This window comes from Saccostrea cucullata, unplaced genomic scaffold, assembly GCF_032062105.1.
Source record: "Saccostrea cucullata isolate Sc308-1 unplaced genomic scaffold, CSIRO_AGI_Scuc_v1 ctg13619, whole genome shotgun sequence".
Classification (NCBI taxonomy): domain Eukaryota; kingdom Metazoa; phylum Mollusca; class Bivalvia; order Ostreida; family Ostreidae; genus Saccostrea; species Saccostrea cuccullata.
The window spans coordinates 27350-46056 of record NW_026930954.1 but is presented as its reverse complement, the minus strand read 5'-3'; the positions used below and the strand labels follow the sequence as shown (position 1 = coordinate 46056).

Here is an 18707-nt window from a genome sequence, read left to right as displayed (position 1 = left end):
GGGCCTTGAGTATGTACCCTTTGAGTATGTACCCATGTATACTTCTATCAAGAAATGAATTAATGAATGAATGAATGAATAAATAAATAAATAAATAAATAAATAAATAAATAAATAAATAAATAAATAAATAAATAAATAAATAAATAAATAAGTAAGATCTTACTTTGATAAATGAATTCAATATTAATAATATATCAGAAACAAGTATCGTATGTACATGAATCCCTTTTCGCAGGGACCTATATAGGTCCCTGCTTTTAGTTTTAACCATTTTTAAAAAATTCTTTTTATGAATTAATTTTTTTATATGAGATTTAATTCTTACTTGTTTCACCAATAAAAATGCACGTTGTTCCTATACATCTATGTTTTATGTTCTAGGATTGATACATCAGTCTACATAATGTACATGTAATTCAAAATTATCCCTGAAATTATTCTGTTATTATAACTTTGAGAAGACCGATTGTTTTTAAACGCCTCAGAATTTATAAGTTAGAAAAAAAGAAAGAATGATTATAATGGTCGACGGACTATAAAATTCAATGTTTAAATTGCAAAATCACGTTTATTTGCATCGGGCTCGTTGTCTCAACAATACCAAACACAAACAGAGTTTTGGTGGGAAGTCCGAGTTGAGATTTTCATTTTGTCTTTGTCAGTTTGTGGAGTAAATTGATTTATTCAACTCACAAAAACATGGAATCCCTTAAAGAAGAAGCGGATACCAGTGAAATTTCATTACTTAAAGAATCATTACCTTGTAGAGAGTCGCAAATCAAGTTATTGTTATCGTTATTTGGAGAGGTAAATTTGTTAAATATTTGCAGGGATTGCATGTACGTCTCTGATACATTGTACCAGGTTCAGCACTATATGTAGATTTGGCTATATGTCTTTATTATAAACTATTCAGAATAGCATTTTTGTTGGTTGATTTGGATGTTTATTTGCTACAGTGCTATATTGATAAGCCATTTGTCTTTCTATCTATATTATACATGTAATATAAGTTTTATGTTTGTACAAGTTAGAATCAACTGCCCAAATGTGTAATAATATAGAATACAGTATTTAAAAACCTTTTTCGTAATAAGTGTAATATCTGAAAAGGGTAATATGTTGACAATGCAGCTGTTAGGGTTATTTTAATCTTAAATGACTTGCGCAACAAAGCAAGTATATGGGCATGCCGCAAGTATGTCAATTTTGTGCATTGGAACATTCTTTATTTGATAGCTTGATATTTGATTTATTGACATTTGGTTAAAATTTGATGTGGTTGTAATAAAGCAAATGTTAAATAAATTGGTCTTACATGTACTTTTTTTACATTGTAGAGGAGCAGCATGACTCTCCCAGCTTTATTTATTTATGGACACACAGCAACAGGAAAATCTGCTGTTGTTAATTCAGTTCTCAGGACCTGTATGGTAATAAAACAGAAATCAGCTGGAATAAAATTTTGAGAATTTTCTCTTTATCCCAGCTTCTTGATATAATACTTTCAATGCTAGCACAAAATTTGTACAGTGTACTGTAATGCTTTACCTTTGGCTGGTGATCAAAGCAACATTTTTCAATACTACTGGTTAGCAGTTTATCACAAATTTCCATCTAAAGTTTTCTTTATCATATGTTTATTCAATTTGAAAACATATTTATAACATTTCTTCCTTACAAGCTTCATTAACTGGAATAATCATTGAAAATTTACCTTCTCAGTTTTTAAGGTTCTACAGTAAAGTATCCTCTGGTGAAAGGAAGCTAAACTACTTTGACTTATTTTCAGAGATGAATTTGATTCAGTTCGTTTGATATGGCTAAGTTTAACCTTACATGAATTTTTCTCAATATTTAACAGTTACCCCATGTGCTGGTGAATTGTGTGGAATGCTACAGTAGCAGGTTTCTGTATGAAGCAGTCCTGAATGGTCTATACACAAACAGAGGCTCCCAGAAACCAGATACACCCATCAAGTGTGAAAACATGAATGACTTTGTCTGTCTCTTTCGTCAAATATGCATGAGTCTAGATCTACATAATGAAACTGTGTACCTTGTAAGTATATATATGTAAATTTACACCAAATACAGGCTCAGAACTGAATGATACATTAAGAAATGCTTGCTGCTCTAGGCCATGTTGAAACTTTTTGGTGGCTTTTAGAATTTTGAGGGTCTATAGAATAAAAATAATACTGTACATATAAAGTGGTTCTTTATCATTCAATTTTCATTTTAGGCCACACCAATTTAATTTCTTGTTCCTCGGAAATTTGAGCGGAGAATTATATTTTTTCTGATTTGCAGAATAAGAAGATTAAAAGTGCGATAAATAGAGCGGAAATGGAACAGAAAACGGCACAGAATTCCCATGGTGCGGGGATTTTAAATTAATATTATTTGTATAGATTTGTTTAAATACGAGCGCACGGGTCCAATGAACAAAAAATTTTATTGGTGTGGCCTTAGAAAAAAAAATATTCAAGTATTGTTATCATTTGTAAATACACTTTACACACCCAAAGCAATCATACATGTATCATAAAGTCAGTAATATAATCATGGTAATAATAATAATCATGTTTATAATTCATAATTCTTTTGCAAAAATAGTGCATTTGAACTAGTTTTATTTTTTAAGTTTTAAAAGAAATTGCAAGAGTTGTTTTCACGAGGTTTAGAAATCATCCCAACATAATGATTGATATTTCAGGTCTTAGATAAAGCTGAACGGTTGAGGGAAATGGATGCCAACATTTTACCAGCATTTCTACGATTGCAAGAACTAGTAAATATCTTAGAAACCTTCTAAGCATGCAATAAATAATACCAATAATACATGTACTTCAGATGATAAGTATAATTGTACATGTACTCAATGGAAAATTATTGCCATTGAATTTTTGATTGCCAAACAAACCTCTAAAAGAAAATTAAAAAACTTGTACAATTTCTCTGCATATGAAAATTTTTTATTTTGCAAAGATAAGTGATATCATATAGTAGATAAGTAGCTAAGACTTGAATATGTGTCCTTTGTTTTTGCAGGTTGATGGAAATGTATGTGTGATTTTGCTAACTGAGATTGTGTGGGAAAAGTTTCTCAGTGGAACAGGTTTTCCAGAGCCCTACATAATACATTTCCCTGACTACAACAAAGGTATCTTACTCTACATCATGTACTAACCAGTACAATGCATATAAGGATATTTAAAGCAATATGAGCTGCAACTTTGATGTCAGAATTTTTTGTTGCAAAATTGTAAATAACTCTTGTATGAGAGAAGAAAATGTTAATAAACTCCTGTTATCCATATTTGCGATGGAAGAACTATTTATGAGCTTCCATTGAATCAAAATTACATTACTGTCGTCCTGTACAATAATGATTTCTTATATAAAACTGTATATTGGATTGTATATGAAAGTCTTTCTTCTACTTTATTTTAATCTAATTGATCAAGAAGGTTTAAGTTAAATACAAATTAATCGTGATAACACATTTTAACAGCATAATAAAATTTTCATAAATGCAGCTCATATTGCTTTATTGATTAAAAAAAAACGGATGTGCATGGACATCCTTTGAAACACTGGAATTAAGCTCAATGTTTGAAAATTACATTTGTTATGATACTGTCTCAAAAAATTGTCTCTTTCCAAAGTTTCTCAAATTATATTTATCTTAAGTAGTCTGAAAAGAATGTCATTTGTCTTGTAGTGTGGAGTTTCAATTTTTTTTTTTGATGACTATTAAGTATTAGATTTTGTTGTAGGCATTTCAAGTATAAAGCTTTCATAAAAATAATGTAGAGTCATGTATTCTTGTACTACATGTATAATGGCTTTAATGCATTTTCAATTTGGAATTCAAAATTAAGCCCATGCAAATATACATGTAGGTCATGGACTAGTCAGTGCCATTGTGTAATAACGCTATGATCAGTGTTTGTAAAATATTATATTTTCTGTTGTACCAAACTTTTGTGAAACCTTATTTTTACATAATAGTCATTAATGAATTATTTATTTATTTATTTATTTATTTATTTTATTTTTTTTTAAATATAAATTATCATAATGGAATTATCTTTAAGAATACAAATACATGTATATGCAAGGTTCTGATTTTTTGTATGACTCATAAAATTGCAATATATAACTACATGTAAGAGTAAGGAAGCACTAGTCCAGTCAGACTGCCTCCAAAAGATAGTGTTGGACTAGCTGCAGAACTGTAGCTCTCCGAAAAAAATATATTGACAGACCGGAGAGCTACAGTGCCACCCATTGTAAAAACTGTATTTAAGGTCTTCCGTCTTCACGGAAGACCTTATAGTGATTCTATTGTTTCTTATTATTATTATTCTTATTATTATTCTTTTTTTTGACAAAATTTTGTGCAGGCGATTTCTCGAAAACTATTCAGTGGTTTTTCATGAAACTTTCACAAAATATGCGTCATTATATGAAGTTGTTACATCCGAAGAGTAATTTGGAAAATTCGCTTCTGGTGCCAAGTTATGGACAATTTCCTGATCTTAAAATGCGATTTTGTCGCGCACTTTTATCGAAAATGGCTAAGGATATGAACTGGAGACTTATTGGAGATGATAGATCATGACTTTGTGGGTTGCAGAATCGCATTTTCGTGCGTCGTCAGTACTTCCGGTCGTTACAAGATGCAAATTTTAAAAAATCGTATTTTCTAACTTTTTTGTTTTTCAGTATTTTTCATTTTTATTTGGTATGGTAATAGAAGCCCTCCTTATAATACTTACTATTTAATTTGTTTGAATGTTGATAAATCTAAAGTCTAGATATTTGCATTCAAAAATCTGAAGCGGGTCCAAAATGGCGGCTGTCTCTGTCAACTCCGCCATTTCGCGAGTAGGGGTTTATGGAGGCAGCTGAACTTTTGATTAAACCATTCTGACATAAGGATACATGAAATGTAAAAAACTACTTCGACTCTCACGTAGTATTAAATGGTTGGAGGAGTTACCTCCCGTTACTTGTTTATATTATAATAGATAATCAATGTTAATATTGTAATTAATTGGTCAATTGACTAAAGAATTAAACAAGTATTATTGATAAATGATGTTCTGTTAGAAAATAATAATGGTGTTGCCAAAAGAAAGACAGTCTGTTTTATTTTATCAATATGATATCTGATAACTTATGATCATTGATTAAGTTGAGGTACACGGGGGCAGTACAGTCAACTGGCTTGTGTCTTCACTGTGGTACAGAAACCAATTGGTTTATCGATCAAATAGAAATGTGCAAAGTTGCCGTAGTCAGTGACTAGTTAAAATGTAGCTGTCTGACATTAGCTATAGGTTTGTCATTAGGACAGAGAAGCTCTTACAAAGTTAAATCATACTGTGTAAGTATATTGTAGCCACTTGGCTAGAGTTATATAGGCAACTTGGTAAGCAGTTATACACCAGGCAGATGTTAAAGGCTAAATCAAGAGGCACCAGGCAGATAGATGTTGACTTATATAGTCAGTTTTACGAGTATAGTGAGGCAATTATCATATGGCACCAGGCAGGTGCCGGTATTAACTGAAGATATATAATTATACAAAGCACTTAGGTCATTTGATTTAAAGACACCAGGCAGGTGTCATATTATTATCTGTATATATTGCATTCAATCATATCCCCAGTAAAACTCGGTAATCCGAGCACGGACCTACTGACCGCTCAGATCCGACACGTTACAGTAGTACGTTGCAATTGAGTGTCAATCTTAAAACTTAATTTCCGTTTCACTGCTTTAGTGTAACTGGGCTAGATACGATATATAATGTGTTTAATGTGTTACATATACTTTCTTAACGTCAAAATGAAATAAAGGCGCTAAGAATGTTTTATTTTTAAAATTTAATTGATGCTATCATACCTATCTAATAGATCAGTCCAAAGAAAAGGCGCGAATATTTACTCGTGGCGTTTGGCGCGAAATTATGAATGATTTTATAATTCTTAGACAGGTGAACTGTTGCAAAAGTACCGTGGTATACACAAGTATATTTAGAGCAGTACTCCCAATAGCTTAATGGTTAGCGCGTTGGGGATATGAAATAAAAAAAAAAAAAAGCGCATTCACGTTGGCGACATGGTTTCAATCCTTCTTGTGACCAAAATTTTGAATCTCTTTTCAGCTTGATTTTATGTGGGTTTCTTTTCCTAAAACGGACGGAAGACCTCTCGTTGCTCGCAACGAGATCGTATCTAGTTATTTATATATTTGTCTGAACAAGTAAAATATTAAGTACATTGTATATACATACAATGTAGGTTTGCTTGTCTAATTCCTGTAAACTTCTCTTTTACAGATGAGTTGCTGAGAATCTTAATGAGATCTGCCCACTCTGAGTTTTCTGCTGACTTTTATCAGATGTATCTCAGTCTTGTGCTCAGTGTTTTCCACATAGTTTGTCGCAATCTCACAGAACTTCAGCATTTGGTATGTACAGGTTCTTTATTACTTGGCATCTTTAAGCATTAATTTGGATTATACCCCTGATTAGAAGTGCCAGGTTAGGTCTCACTTCCCAGTCAAATTAATGTATCTTACCGGTATATGCAATTTCACAATACTTTTTCTTTACACAACAGATAAAGGCAAACTGTAAATCTAGTTCTTCAGACTTTTTTATCGATCTTTATTATGGATTGACAGAATTTCATCAATTTTTTAAGGCACATTTTTTTTTTTACATAATTATAAATTCCCAAATGCATAAATATTAAGTTTCCAAAAAATTACACTTTCCATGCTGAATTAGCATTGTCACAGCCCCCCCAAAAAACTCTTAAAATCCATTTGGACTGGCTTACTTTGTCTTTTTGCCAGTCCAAATGATAAGCTATCTGAAAAAGTTTCCACAACTCTGTTCAAAAGTTTGGTTAAAATTGACCAAAATTGACTTTGGGGCAGCAGCATGTATAAATTCATTTTTTATTTGAAATTTTTATACTGGTCCATCAAGCATATTTTGTTTTATAGGCTGCCATTAATTTTAAGAAGTACATTGAGCCAATAAAAAATGGAGAAGGTAGGTGAAAATTTAAAAATATTTTCAGGGATAAACTTTTATTTCACTTTTGTATTCAAGGAAGCATTTTCAAAACACTTTTGGGGTACCCTGTATCAAGCAAGTCCATGTAAATAATAATACAGTAAACCTGTATAACTTTGTTTTATGCATGTTTTTATGTATAGTTTTTAGTGTATCAATTTAGAAGATTTCTCTAAGCAGTATATATTTTATAAGGTACACATAATGGGTTAATTACCAGTACCATTTCTCATTGATCATGATTTATTGAAAATCTTTGTTTAACTTCAGCTTCCGAGAATGACAGTCGTAAATTGTGGAAAAATTTTGAACCTCATTTGAAAAAAGCTCTACAAACTGTGTATCTCAGAGAAGTTTCAAGGTAAATTATAGATACAGTATTTATAGTAGTCCATGGAGGACTTCATAAAATTCTAGAATTTTAATGTCGTTATGTAGCTTTTTTACGTTTTTTACCAGTGGAGATTGAATAACTATTCACTATAAAATCTGTGGTACTGATTATTTTTTACATAGTGCATAATGAAATCTTTGTTGAAAAATTGTTGGAAACCATTTTGTTTGCAGAGATAAGTGAATGTGTGTTGAATTTTGAATTTGTCAAATTCAACTTTGTTAATGAAGTATGATGTTAAATATATGCTATAAAGGAAAATAAACTGGAGTAAATTAGCAAGTGTTTCAGACATATCCAGTAAATCTCTGAAAAAAAATTAAGACTTAAAAATTTGTGAAAATCTAAATATAAAAATGGTACACTTGTAGTATAGATTTATATAAATATTAAAGCTGTTATTTTTACATTTTTTTTGTCGCTGAATTTCAATGATTGCATATATGCATAATAATGGAATTATAATGACTCTACATATTTTTCAGCACTCAGTGGGAAAGAATGTTAGAAGAATCTGACATGGGAAAGATGATTACTCAACAAGGTCTGTTTACATGTTAGGTCTCATGTAAAAATTAATTTTTTAAAAAATATATACGATGCATTTAAATACTTCGTTAGTTCTTATAACATTCTCAAAACTAAATACGCTTTTAGAACCAAAATGAATGCCTAGTCCCATCTCTTTATTTCTAAAAGTCTGTGTTTTATACTTATATATTTACAGATTTGAATTGCATTTAGATTTTCTGAGATGTTCAGTGATTGTTATGTTTAACTCTTTCATGTTGGAGAAATTTTAAGTGAACTTAAGTTATTTATGTACATTTAATACTGGTATGCCATTATGTACATGAAAGGCTGAGTGTTATTTTTAAAATGATAATAAAGAATTATAATACTTTTTTTTGACAGGGCTGAGCTCCAGGACTCATGTGGAACTGCCTTACTATTCCAAGTATCTGCTTATAGCAGCCTATTTAGCCTCCTACAATCCAGCTAAATCAGACAAAAAGTTCTTCTCCAAGGTTTGTTTCTTTGTACTTTAGACACAATTTTATTGTGTATTGTACCATTAATGATTGAAAAAAAAAATGTAAAGGACACATTCTTAGTGAATCAGGGTAGTTCTGGCATAAATATCACTGTAATGACAGAATTTAATCCATTTAAGATAAAGAACACTTTTAATTTTAGTCCAAACAGTCTATGCATATCAAATTTTTTAAGCCCTGTATTCACACAATTTAAACAATAAAAAACTTTCTAATGGGGGCGGAAGTTTATTAATATAAACTTTTTTTGACAGAAATTGAAGAAATTGAAGAAAGTCCATTCCTAAAAAAAAATTGAATCATTCACAGATCAAACTTGCATAAACGGCGCATCAACATGTATTGATGCACACTCCCAAAACATTTGTTTAGTGTGACTTTCCTCAATCACATTAAATCTTTGTTACATTTTAAAATTGGTTATATTTTAAAATTTTTCGAGCAAGATCTGATTTACATATGAACCAGATTGGTCTGTCTTACTTCATTCATTGAAATGAGCTTTGTAATCTTTGAGTACCTTTGTTTATTTAGTTAGTTAATAGATTAGATACACGTTTTATCTGATGATGTTTTAATATGCTCCATTGAAAATTAGGATAAAAGGGGTCGAATTTCTTGAACTTTGTCAATCATGACTCTACAATGTCAGTTTTCATTTCTAGCCAGGAATAATAAAAGTCTCAATCATAAAATGCCATGTGTTTGAAGAATCAAAAGTTTTAATTGCTTTTAAACTTCTCCCAAGTACAAAGATTTTATGTACATGATGTTCAGTGTTTTTATATTGATCTTAACTTGCAGATTTAATTAGGATTGTTTGTATGTAAGGGCAAAATGCTTACGTCATAGCTACATGTATATTTATATATTCTTAGTACAGTGTAGTATGTTGTAATTTTTTTAAAAAAATTATTTTTTGGTTAACAAGAGCACAAATGCTTATTATACAATCAATTTTCGAATTCTTTTAAATTTATTTAAAATCTATATAATGTTAGCATTTATTATATTATATTATTGAAAGAATGAATGAAAAGAATAGTAGGGGATTATTGAAGAGATAAATTGAGAGTGCAAAACGTTTGTAGACAATTTCTGATTAATATAATGATTTTATTATAATTTTAGCATTCAGACAAACAAAAGAAATCTAAAGTCATCAAGAAACAAGACAGAGTAAGTAAATCTGGAAATATAACATTTAAAAGCTATGACATTGAAAATATACTTGATCATAATTGACATATGTTAACTATTCTAAATCTTGCATTTGAAAGCATACAGTACAAATGTTAAGATCTTTACAGGAGCTAGCAGAAACAGTAGCATTAGCTAAGTATGCAATCCAATTTAAATGAAGTCAGCTCTACAAAATTGTCCTTAATCTTTGAGTGGTTTTGTCTGATCTATTTAGTTTATTACTCCACCCAAAATTAATTTACTAGTTACTCAGTATATAAATAAGATAGGGAAAGAAAGGTCGACAGTAAGTCCTGAAGTTTGTATAGAAAATGTAAGGATACATTCATAAAGGTAAATTTCAATTTGAATATTAGTTGTTAGATTTAATTGAAAGGACCGAAAAATTAATGAAAAAAATAGTTTGGAAGATTCTTACTTTTGAAACCAGTATAAATTGATGTTCTTTTAAAGGAATTATTGAAAATGAATATTTTTGGAAAAAGAAACTGTTGAAAGAAGTGAGTTGAATTTTTGCCGATTTCAGACAAATAACCATATGTTGGGTCCTAAGCCATTTCCAATGGACAGATTGATGGCCGTGTTTTATGCTATTGTAGAGGGAAAGGTTGCACCCACAGCAAACATCTTTATGCAGGTAGGAGAGTAAACATGCAAATTCCAGTATAGTAATAAAAAAAAAGCCAACACTTGATTTGAATATTTTGGGAACTTATATAATATATTTGAAGATTATTACAAAGAAAAAATTATCTTAGAAATAATGTGATTTACTTTGTTCAGTTAAGAAACTAGTAATCAACTTTTACAAAAAATTCAATATAAAAGACTTATAAATAAAATATATTAATGTCAAGTAAAATAAAGCTTTTGAAATTTATTTTAAAAGTATGAAAAATTCCATTTTAACTTGCATTTTAATTAAAAAGACTAATTCAAGTTATCTTGTAAAATCAAGTATTTTAAAATATAATTATGTGTAATGGAACAATTTGAAACAAGAAATGACAACTAGTAATTCCTAAAACTTCATGCAGTTATGTTATGGTCTCTACTCTGCATATGTAATATATATAAATAAATTTTAATTTATATTAGACAGCTTCTAATTTCCTTGTAGATTACATCTTTAGTGTCCGTTCACTTGCTGGCTCAGGTGGCTGGAGATGACCAGATAGATGTACCTAAATATAAGTGTCTGGTCTCCTTGGAGTTCATTAAATCTGTAGCCAGGTGAGTATAGAGATAGTACCAGTGAGTAGTTCATTTCTTATAAATTATTATTTCTCACAGTAGTCAAGGGATATTTGGTTTACTCTGTGCCCCATAAACCAGATGGCACTGTGGGATTAAATTACAGTACAAGGGTTTTTATTTGAAGCAGAGTAAACCTTATCCATGGGCTAGTAATCTTTTCTTGAAAATAAATCAACGATAAGAAATGCAGCAATTTTATAATGACTTTTTAACTTAATAATTTTCCAAGTTAACCTTCTCGTGTGATGAAAATTATCTAAAATTAACCACCATGTGCCCAGAAGATTTGAGTTCTTTAGATGCAATTTTTAAACTTTTTTCAATTTGCAAATAAATGTTTATAACTAAAGTTATTCATAAATATATCCAATTTTTATTAATTTGAAATTGTATCAATTACAAATAAGGATGTGAAAAACATAAGGCTATCCTTATTGTTGTCCGGAATGGTGCCAATTATGATTCTCTTTGATATAATGTCACATGCTGAAAAACTTATCAGGAAAAAAGATCAAACATTTAGTAGATGTAAACTCTTTTTAAAAGTACTACTCTGGACCAGAGACATTATGAAGTACTTGCTTGTTGACCTACTTAGGTGGCACTATTAACCTAGAAAATACTTTGACAAGACGGAAATTATTAAATAAAGTAAGACTGTAATTGGAGAGGTGCTTCAAAATCATGAAGTTTCTAAAGAGTGTCTGATTGATATATGGAATAAATTGTGTGTTTAGGGGTTTGAAGCTTTCGATTAATTTGGTTAATGTACTTTGAAAGCAAGAAGTATGGAAAAAAAACTTTGATACAATATATATTTTGATTTGGGTACATATATCAAAAGCATTAAATTTGCATTTTATTTCATTGCTTCATAAAGCATGAAACTACAGGATAGCTTTCAAAGTGCATTAAGTGTAATGTATTATTTAAACTTGGAATATTTTTTGCTGGATTTGTTGGTTTCAAAATTTCATTAAAAGTATAGATGATCCTAATATCTTGTTAAATTTAATCTATACTCTCTTCAAATTGTAAGACTGAGTTTTATTCTTGTTGATAAGACCCATATGCTTCATCGTGAGTAAAATTGAACAAATTTAGTGGAGAATTACCTCTTCAAAGTGTGGATGCATTTTTTAATCCAGATTACCCTTTTGGCATGATTCAGCACTAGAAGAGAATAAAAACAGAACTGTAAAATCAATGAAGAAAACCTTTTGAGAAAGATACAAAGATATATTTGTACTAAAGTTATCTGTATTTTGAATTACATTTAGCTTCTCATTTGCATCATTATTTTCTTTCAGGACTGTGAATTTCGATGTTTTACGATATCTCTATGACTTTGTTTGATGAATTCATGTGACAATTCAGTGCAGTAACAATGCAAACAGCTTACATCAATAAACAAATCAGACAGAAGGACAAACCCTGTGTTCAGTAACCTAATGAGTCCTGTGACAATGTGAAGTAGACAGTTCATTAAGGATTTGAATGTGTGTCTCTTTTAGGAATAAAAACAACCAAACAAATATTCTTATGAATCTTGAGCTGTGAAGTTTTTGAAGTGTGACAGCTCGAGTCGACTCTCAAGAAAATGAATATAATGTTTATGTCTAGGAGAACAAACAAGTGAAAAATCTTGAGTTGTTTATTGAAATGACTCAGCCTATGTAAGGCATAAATATTTTAAAAATTTTGACACCATGAAGTAAATATCAAACCATGTGATAGAAATAAATGCTCTACATTTAAATGCACTTATGAAAATAAAAATTTACGCATTATTTTTTCAGTATTTTCTGCGCTTTTGCTTTATCTTTCAGAAGAAAAGAAGGGATTTACGTAACTGAAAGAAATCAAATAGAACATGTTTCTATAAAGTACAAACAGTTACCATATCACCAATTTGCACTGAAATTTCGAGTGCCACACTTGTAAAAGTTGTGACGATTGGCGTAAAAAAAGATTATGAAATATAATTGAAGTAACGTATAATTAGCAGAGTAGTTTGTTTGGCAGTCACCAGCTGGAGTATATTGAGAAAGACAAAAAATGGGACATGATTCTTACATACTAATGGAGACAATCATTTTCAGGTATGTTCAGAATCATTTTAGTTACGTTGAGGTTTTAAATCTGCGTAATATAGATCAGTTACCATCAATAAATCTCCCCATCACTAGGAATTAGAGGAAACAAAACACTGTATGTTCCTATTGTGTAGGTAAGAAATGCTGGATCTTTTCTCTTGAAAGCTTCTAATGACATTTTTAAAGATAATGACCATTGATCGAGCTTTTAAAAACTAATCTGTGAACATAGCATAAATGCATTAAGATGCATTGGAGGAGAAAGCATCCCTTGTCGAGGGGTCACATCCACTGGAAGCCCTTTGTATTGTTAAGGTAGACAGACCATTCTGTAGTAAAAATCAGTATAAAACAATTGGTATAAAACAAATCAGTCACGATCCAGTGATAGATTATATTTGGTATCGAGGTAATTACATGTGTAATGACTGTAGAATTCATGAAATGTTGACTTTAAAGGAGGTTATTGAAATCTGTCTAACAGCAACATCTTGTTGTCATTCTGTCTTGTTTAAAGAGTTGACGATGGAAAAGCTAAAGTCATCCTCGTTTGTCATACAATGTAGTTGTTGGTTGACCCCAACCGTCTTTAGTCGGTAAAACATCCAAATATGAAACAGATGAGGCAGACTCTATTGTGTCTTTCATTCCGAGTTCAGCTGGATATAGTAAGCTGACAAATGCCACAACAAGTGTTTCCTCCTCTCATGTAGACCTTTTAAAGTAAATCAAGCTTCATAGGTATATATTTACATCCACTGAATATTTTCTTCTTTATTTCTTAAGAAAACCCATTGCGTTCATCACTGCATGAACTACATTAGGCATATCACCTGTACAGATTTCTTGATCAGTGGCCGTTCCATCAATGAAACGTACAAATACGTTCGCATCATTAACACAATAATTAATATTTTTAATCCTACTTAAAATGATAATGTATACAGATATAAATATAAACAATAAAATGTCTTTCTTTGTTTGTTATTACTGGAATGAACGGTCGCAGCTTTTGCAGAAAAAATTTACATAACCCGCTTACGCGGGTTATGTATTTTTTCTGCAACAACTGCTTCCGTTCATTCCAGTAATAACAAACAAAGAAAGCATTTTATTGTTTAATAAAATTTAAGGATAGTTTGTTGCAATACCTGGTCTCTAAAGACAATGTTAAACAACTTCAAGGAGTCCTTCCAACATCCTTTTAATTTCAATTTCGGAGTACGTGTGTATAGAATAAGTGTGATATTGGTAACAAGTTCAAGTTAAGTTTGATATTGGTAACGAATCACAAGATATGAAAATCTCCTAGTTCTACTCTTATTAAGGAAACACTTTTCCTTGATTTAATGAGTCTACTTCGTGTGAAATTTATGGAGATAATGAACAAGTATATCGGCAGTCCCGTTTAAAGTCATCATTTCGTAAGTTCTATGGTCGATACAATGGCCTTGTCAGCAAATACAATTTATCATTGAGTCAAATGCTGATTGACGTTTTTCAAACTAAATTTTAGTTCTTTATTTAAACACTGAATTGATGGATTTTTCCGTTCCGATCATGACAAGAACAAACGGCGGGTGTGACCGGTCGGCAGGGGATGGTCACTCCGCCATGGCACTTGATCCCACCTCTGATGTTTTTGAAGGTCCATGTTTGCTCTGCTCCTATTTTGTTTCGTTTATGGACTTTTGAACTTGAATATTTTTCGTTATCTCCATATATTTTATTGAAGCTCAGAAGTCCAATATAGAATACAAATCAGGAGCAAAACAAACACTGTCCTCTTAATCATCAGAGGTTGGATAAGGCGCCATGGATGACGAGCATTCCCTGCAACCGTCATCAAAAGAAAAAGGGTGTTTTAAAAATATAATTTACGAATTGGGTTTGAAAGTTACAACAATCAAATAACCAAAGGTGAGTTCGGTCTACCCTATGTATACTACTATTCCTAAACGTCATAAAACCTATACAAAGATAAACAGCAGGGTCCACCATACGCTCTAACAAAACCCCATCTTTACACCTTAAAATTATTCACTACCCTAAAGGAGAAATTTCATCTCAACAAAAGTAACATCAAAACACGTGAAACCATTTTGAAGAGTAAAGATGGGGTTTGTTAGAGCGTATGGTGGAGTCAGCTGTGTATCTTTGTATAGGTTTTTATGAAGGATAGGAACAGTAGTATAGATAGGGTGTATCGAACTCACCTTTGGTTATTTGAATGTAACAACTTTCAAACCGAATTTGTAAATATATTTTAAAAACATCCTTTTTCTTCTGATGACGTATGCTTTTCGTCTTCTTCATATTAAAAATTATTGAAAAAAAATAAACATATATGCTTATATATATAATGATATACCGACAAACTGTTGTGCATTTGAATTTTAGATTGTTTTTATTGATGTTGACTTTTGATGTCACTGCTTCCTATCAACCATATGTTGCGCCGTTCTTCTTCATGTGTAATTACCATGGTAACGTAAACGAATTAGGAGTAGAAAAAGGAGAAGTGGCCCTTAGTGTATCTATAGAGGGTAACCCAGATTTGTACATTCCTGGAAAACTTTATAATGGTGAGTACTTCAGTATGCAAAAACCATTTCAACGAAATACATGAGTGCATTTCTCTGTAAAGAAATGCTACTGAAGTAGTAGGCACAAGAACTGTTTACAGTAATTGAGTACATATATGATGCAGTCTAGTAAAGGATGGCAATTGAATATGTAGAATTTTATTTTAAAATCAAATACTGTGAGCTGAGTATTTGTTGTCCTAAAACAAAAAAGTTAGATGATCAGGAATCAACAAAATAGTCTGGTACTTAAAACAATTTATCAAGGGTTTATCAGATACATAGTCCATGACTTGCAATATAACCTATAAATAAATACATAAAGTAAAGACCAGAAATATACCTGGACATTTTTTTTGCTCCTCGATTTTCAGCAGACAAGCTCAGTCCATTTTTAATGAGCAAGGACGCCCCTTCCAAAAATCGTGAATTTTTTGTATTCTTGTTCTGGTGCTTTTGCATTTATTCTTTGAAAATCTTTATCTTTTCCCCTTTGTATTTAGCTGACATACTAAGTTCATCGTTATGCAGAGCAAGCGTCTGGTTTAATTGCAGATCTGTTGATGTCTTGTTCATGGCAACTGAATCAAGGATTGTGGTGCTAGAAACGGCTTATTATCATGTTGAAAAATTCATATTATTTATTTTTATGAAAGAAAGCTTTGTTTTAACATATAATGATTAATCACTGTCATACTGTAATTGATTAGTCATTACATATATATATATATTAATTAAATATACGATGTATATATATATTTTGTATTTAATATTTTGTAAAGTGCTTTTATAGCTTTTACTGGCAATCATGACGTAAAAAAGAAATAAATAAAAATGTGATAAAATACTTCCCGGATATGTTTTTATATAAAATGTTTTTTCGAAAAACAAGATAGGCCAATAGTATAACAGTTATTTTTTCTCTTCCACTTGCACAGATAAATATTTTTCATCATTATTATGTTGTGAATTCTTAAAATGTTAATAATACATGTATTGAGGTACTCAGGCGACTGTCCAAGCTTACAGATCTCTTTAAATTTTTTAACGAAAAATAATCTTAATTTTTAATGCACAGTAACTATCAGATCAACGGTGAATTTTGACGGATTTTTCCTTACGGGGCTTTACACACTTACATCAGAAGCCAAAGCTAGGATGCAAGGACTTGGTTTCCTAGGGAATACTGGATCTGGAAACAATTTAATGTGTTCAATCGTTCATTCCCACATAACCCGAGAACCACAGCAACAGCTGTCATTTATGTGGATGGCCCCTCCTAGCGGAACAGGATGCGTTAGTTTTCTGTAAGACCAATATCATGATATCAAAATTCTCACTATAAACGAAAAACCCATATATGAAGATTTTCCTCATATGAGGTTTTAGATTTTAAATAAACCCCTATGATGTAGAAATGTCAAATAAAATACATTATTCAATTGGTTTAAATTCAGGGCTACCGGAACACTACATTCACAATTATTGTTTAAAGACACAACAGTAATGCAGATGTGTGAGAAAGGAGGTAAGATTTTCTTTTAAGAAAAAAAAATAAATTAAAAATATTTTTGTTAAAAAAAATCATCAAAGTTTTATATTGGAAAGGAATAGATGTGTTTATTTAAATACTGTATTTATTTACCAATTATATAATGAAATTAGAAAGCTTCAATAGGAAGTCACACTCAGTCGGTTGAAGAAATATAAATACTGTAGTATAATACTTTCATTTTAAGCTCCAACAACCTCTCCCCTTAGACCAGAACTTGCCGTACTTCATGGAAATGGCGTCATATTAAGGGATGATTTTGATTCATCGCCAGATGTCAACATGCTTATTTGGTATATATATTTGTTGGATATAGTAATTGTTTTAAAGGTTAAAACCATTTAACCAAATGCTTTGAGGTTGTGTGTATCTGTTATGTTCTTGTGTAAATTAGTGGTGCAAGGTAAATGTGAATATAATATTATGATGTTAAATTTGTGGTATAAGGTAAAAATATTTTTAAAAAATATTATGACTACAGTAATATACTGTAAAATCACTTATTTTCGTGGGGTCAAATTTTTGTGGTTTGAGGAAAAAGTTTTGTTTCGTTGGGATTTGATTTCGTGGGTGAAGTATTGTGGATTAATGTGGAATAGAAATGTATGTTAAATTTTGCATTTTGTAGTGAACATAAATTTGTGGGTCTCTTCTTGCGACGAAAGCAACGAAAATTAAACCCTTAAGAAAATATGTGATTTCACAGTATTAACTTATCTGATTTCTTTCCTGTTTTAGGCGGGAGACACTGGGAGTTAATATTAGTCGAGATTGTGGTCACATATTGTATGGAGATTCTAGTTGGCTGTGCCAACGTTATGGTGAAAGGAAACTGGTGATTTTTTTTATTATATGATACATGAATAGCTAAATTTGACACACAGGTGTACAATTGTAATTCTATTGACACTTTGTTATTTTCTGTAGGTGACGGTACCAATGAATACAACTTCAGCTGCTGTCATACAGTTTGCTTTATGTAAGTCAGCTCTTTGTCCAAATTATTTTTGCACGTGTCGAATATACTTAAAGAAAATAATACAAACTTATAAGTTACCCTCCATTATTTTTTTGGGAGAAAAAAGCAAGTTATCAAAGTGATTTTTTGTTTTCTGAATAGCGACAGGAAGATGTCAAGTTTCGGGAACAACAGATTTTAATATCACAGTATCTTATGGACTACAGAATTGTACAATATGGACCACAATAGATTCTCTAAGGTAAACCATTATAATTCTGAACGAAATTCTATAGATAAGCGAATAAGATTTGGAACTTCACTGTCTTAATAGGATGTAAATTCTAAGTTTAATTGTTCTGTTATTGCTTCATTTTTGTTTTTCAACGTCGTTTTCTTGTCTTTCCCCCTTTCATTATACATAAGTGCAAGAAAAGTATTAAAATATGTATTCAAAGACAAATTGAAGAAGGGCTAACTATATTTTCAATTTTCTACAGAG

The 18707-nt window shown here is 30.8% G+C and overlaps 2 protein-coding genes across 2 annotated transcripts in view; both read left to right on the top strand.

The window, feature by feature from the left end:
• The first annotated feature begins 614 nt into the window (after positions 1-614).
• LOC134230719 (origin recognition complex subunit 5-like) lies at positions 615-12727 on the top strand. Its single transcript, XM_062712559.1, has 14 exons — positions 615-810; positions 1344-1436; positions 1868-2065; positions 2723-2797; positions 3058-3169; positions 6359-6489; positions 7033-7081; positions 7376-7466; positions 7985-8043; positions 8415-8527; positions 9686-9733; positions 10284-10394; positions 10878-10990; positions 12325-12727. Exons 1-14 carry the CDS (start codon positions 703-705, stop codon positions 12368-12370), a joined length of 1347 nt encoding a protein of 448 aa, XP_062568543.1. The 5' UTR covers positions 615-702; the 3' UTR covers positions 12371-12727.
• A 2783-nt stretch (positions 12728-15510) lies between these two features.
• LOC134230720 (reelin-like) overlaps positions 15511-18707 on the top strand; it is a gene marked incomplete at its 3' end in the record, with an annotated part of 30543 nt that continues 27346 nt past the window's right edge. Inside the window, exons 1-7 of the mRNA XM_062712560.1 lie at positions 15511-15695; positions 16774-17002; positions 17153-17223; positions 17435-17540; positions 17986-18082; positions 18175-18226; positions 18368-18467. Of these exons, the coding sequence (XP_062568544.1) occupies positions 15524-15695; positions 16774-17002; positions 17153-17223; positions 17435-17540; positions 17986-18082; positions 18175-18226; positions 18368-18467 (827 nt within the window). The remainder of the gene's footprint in view (positions 15696-16773; positions 17003-17152; positions 17224-17434; positions 17541-17985; positions 18083-18174; positions 18227-18367; positions 18468-18707) is intronic.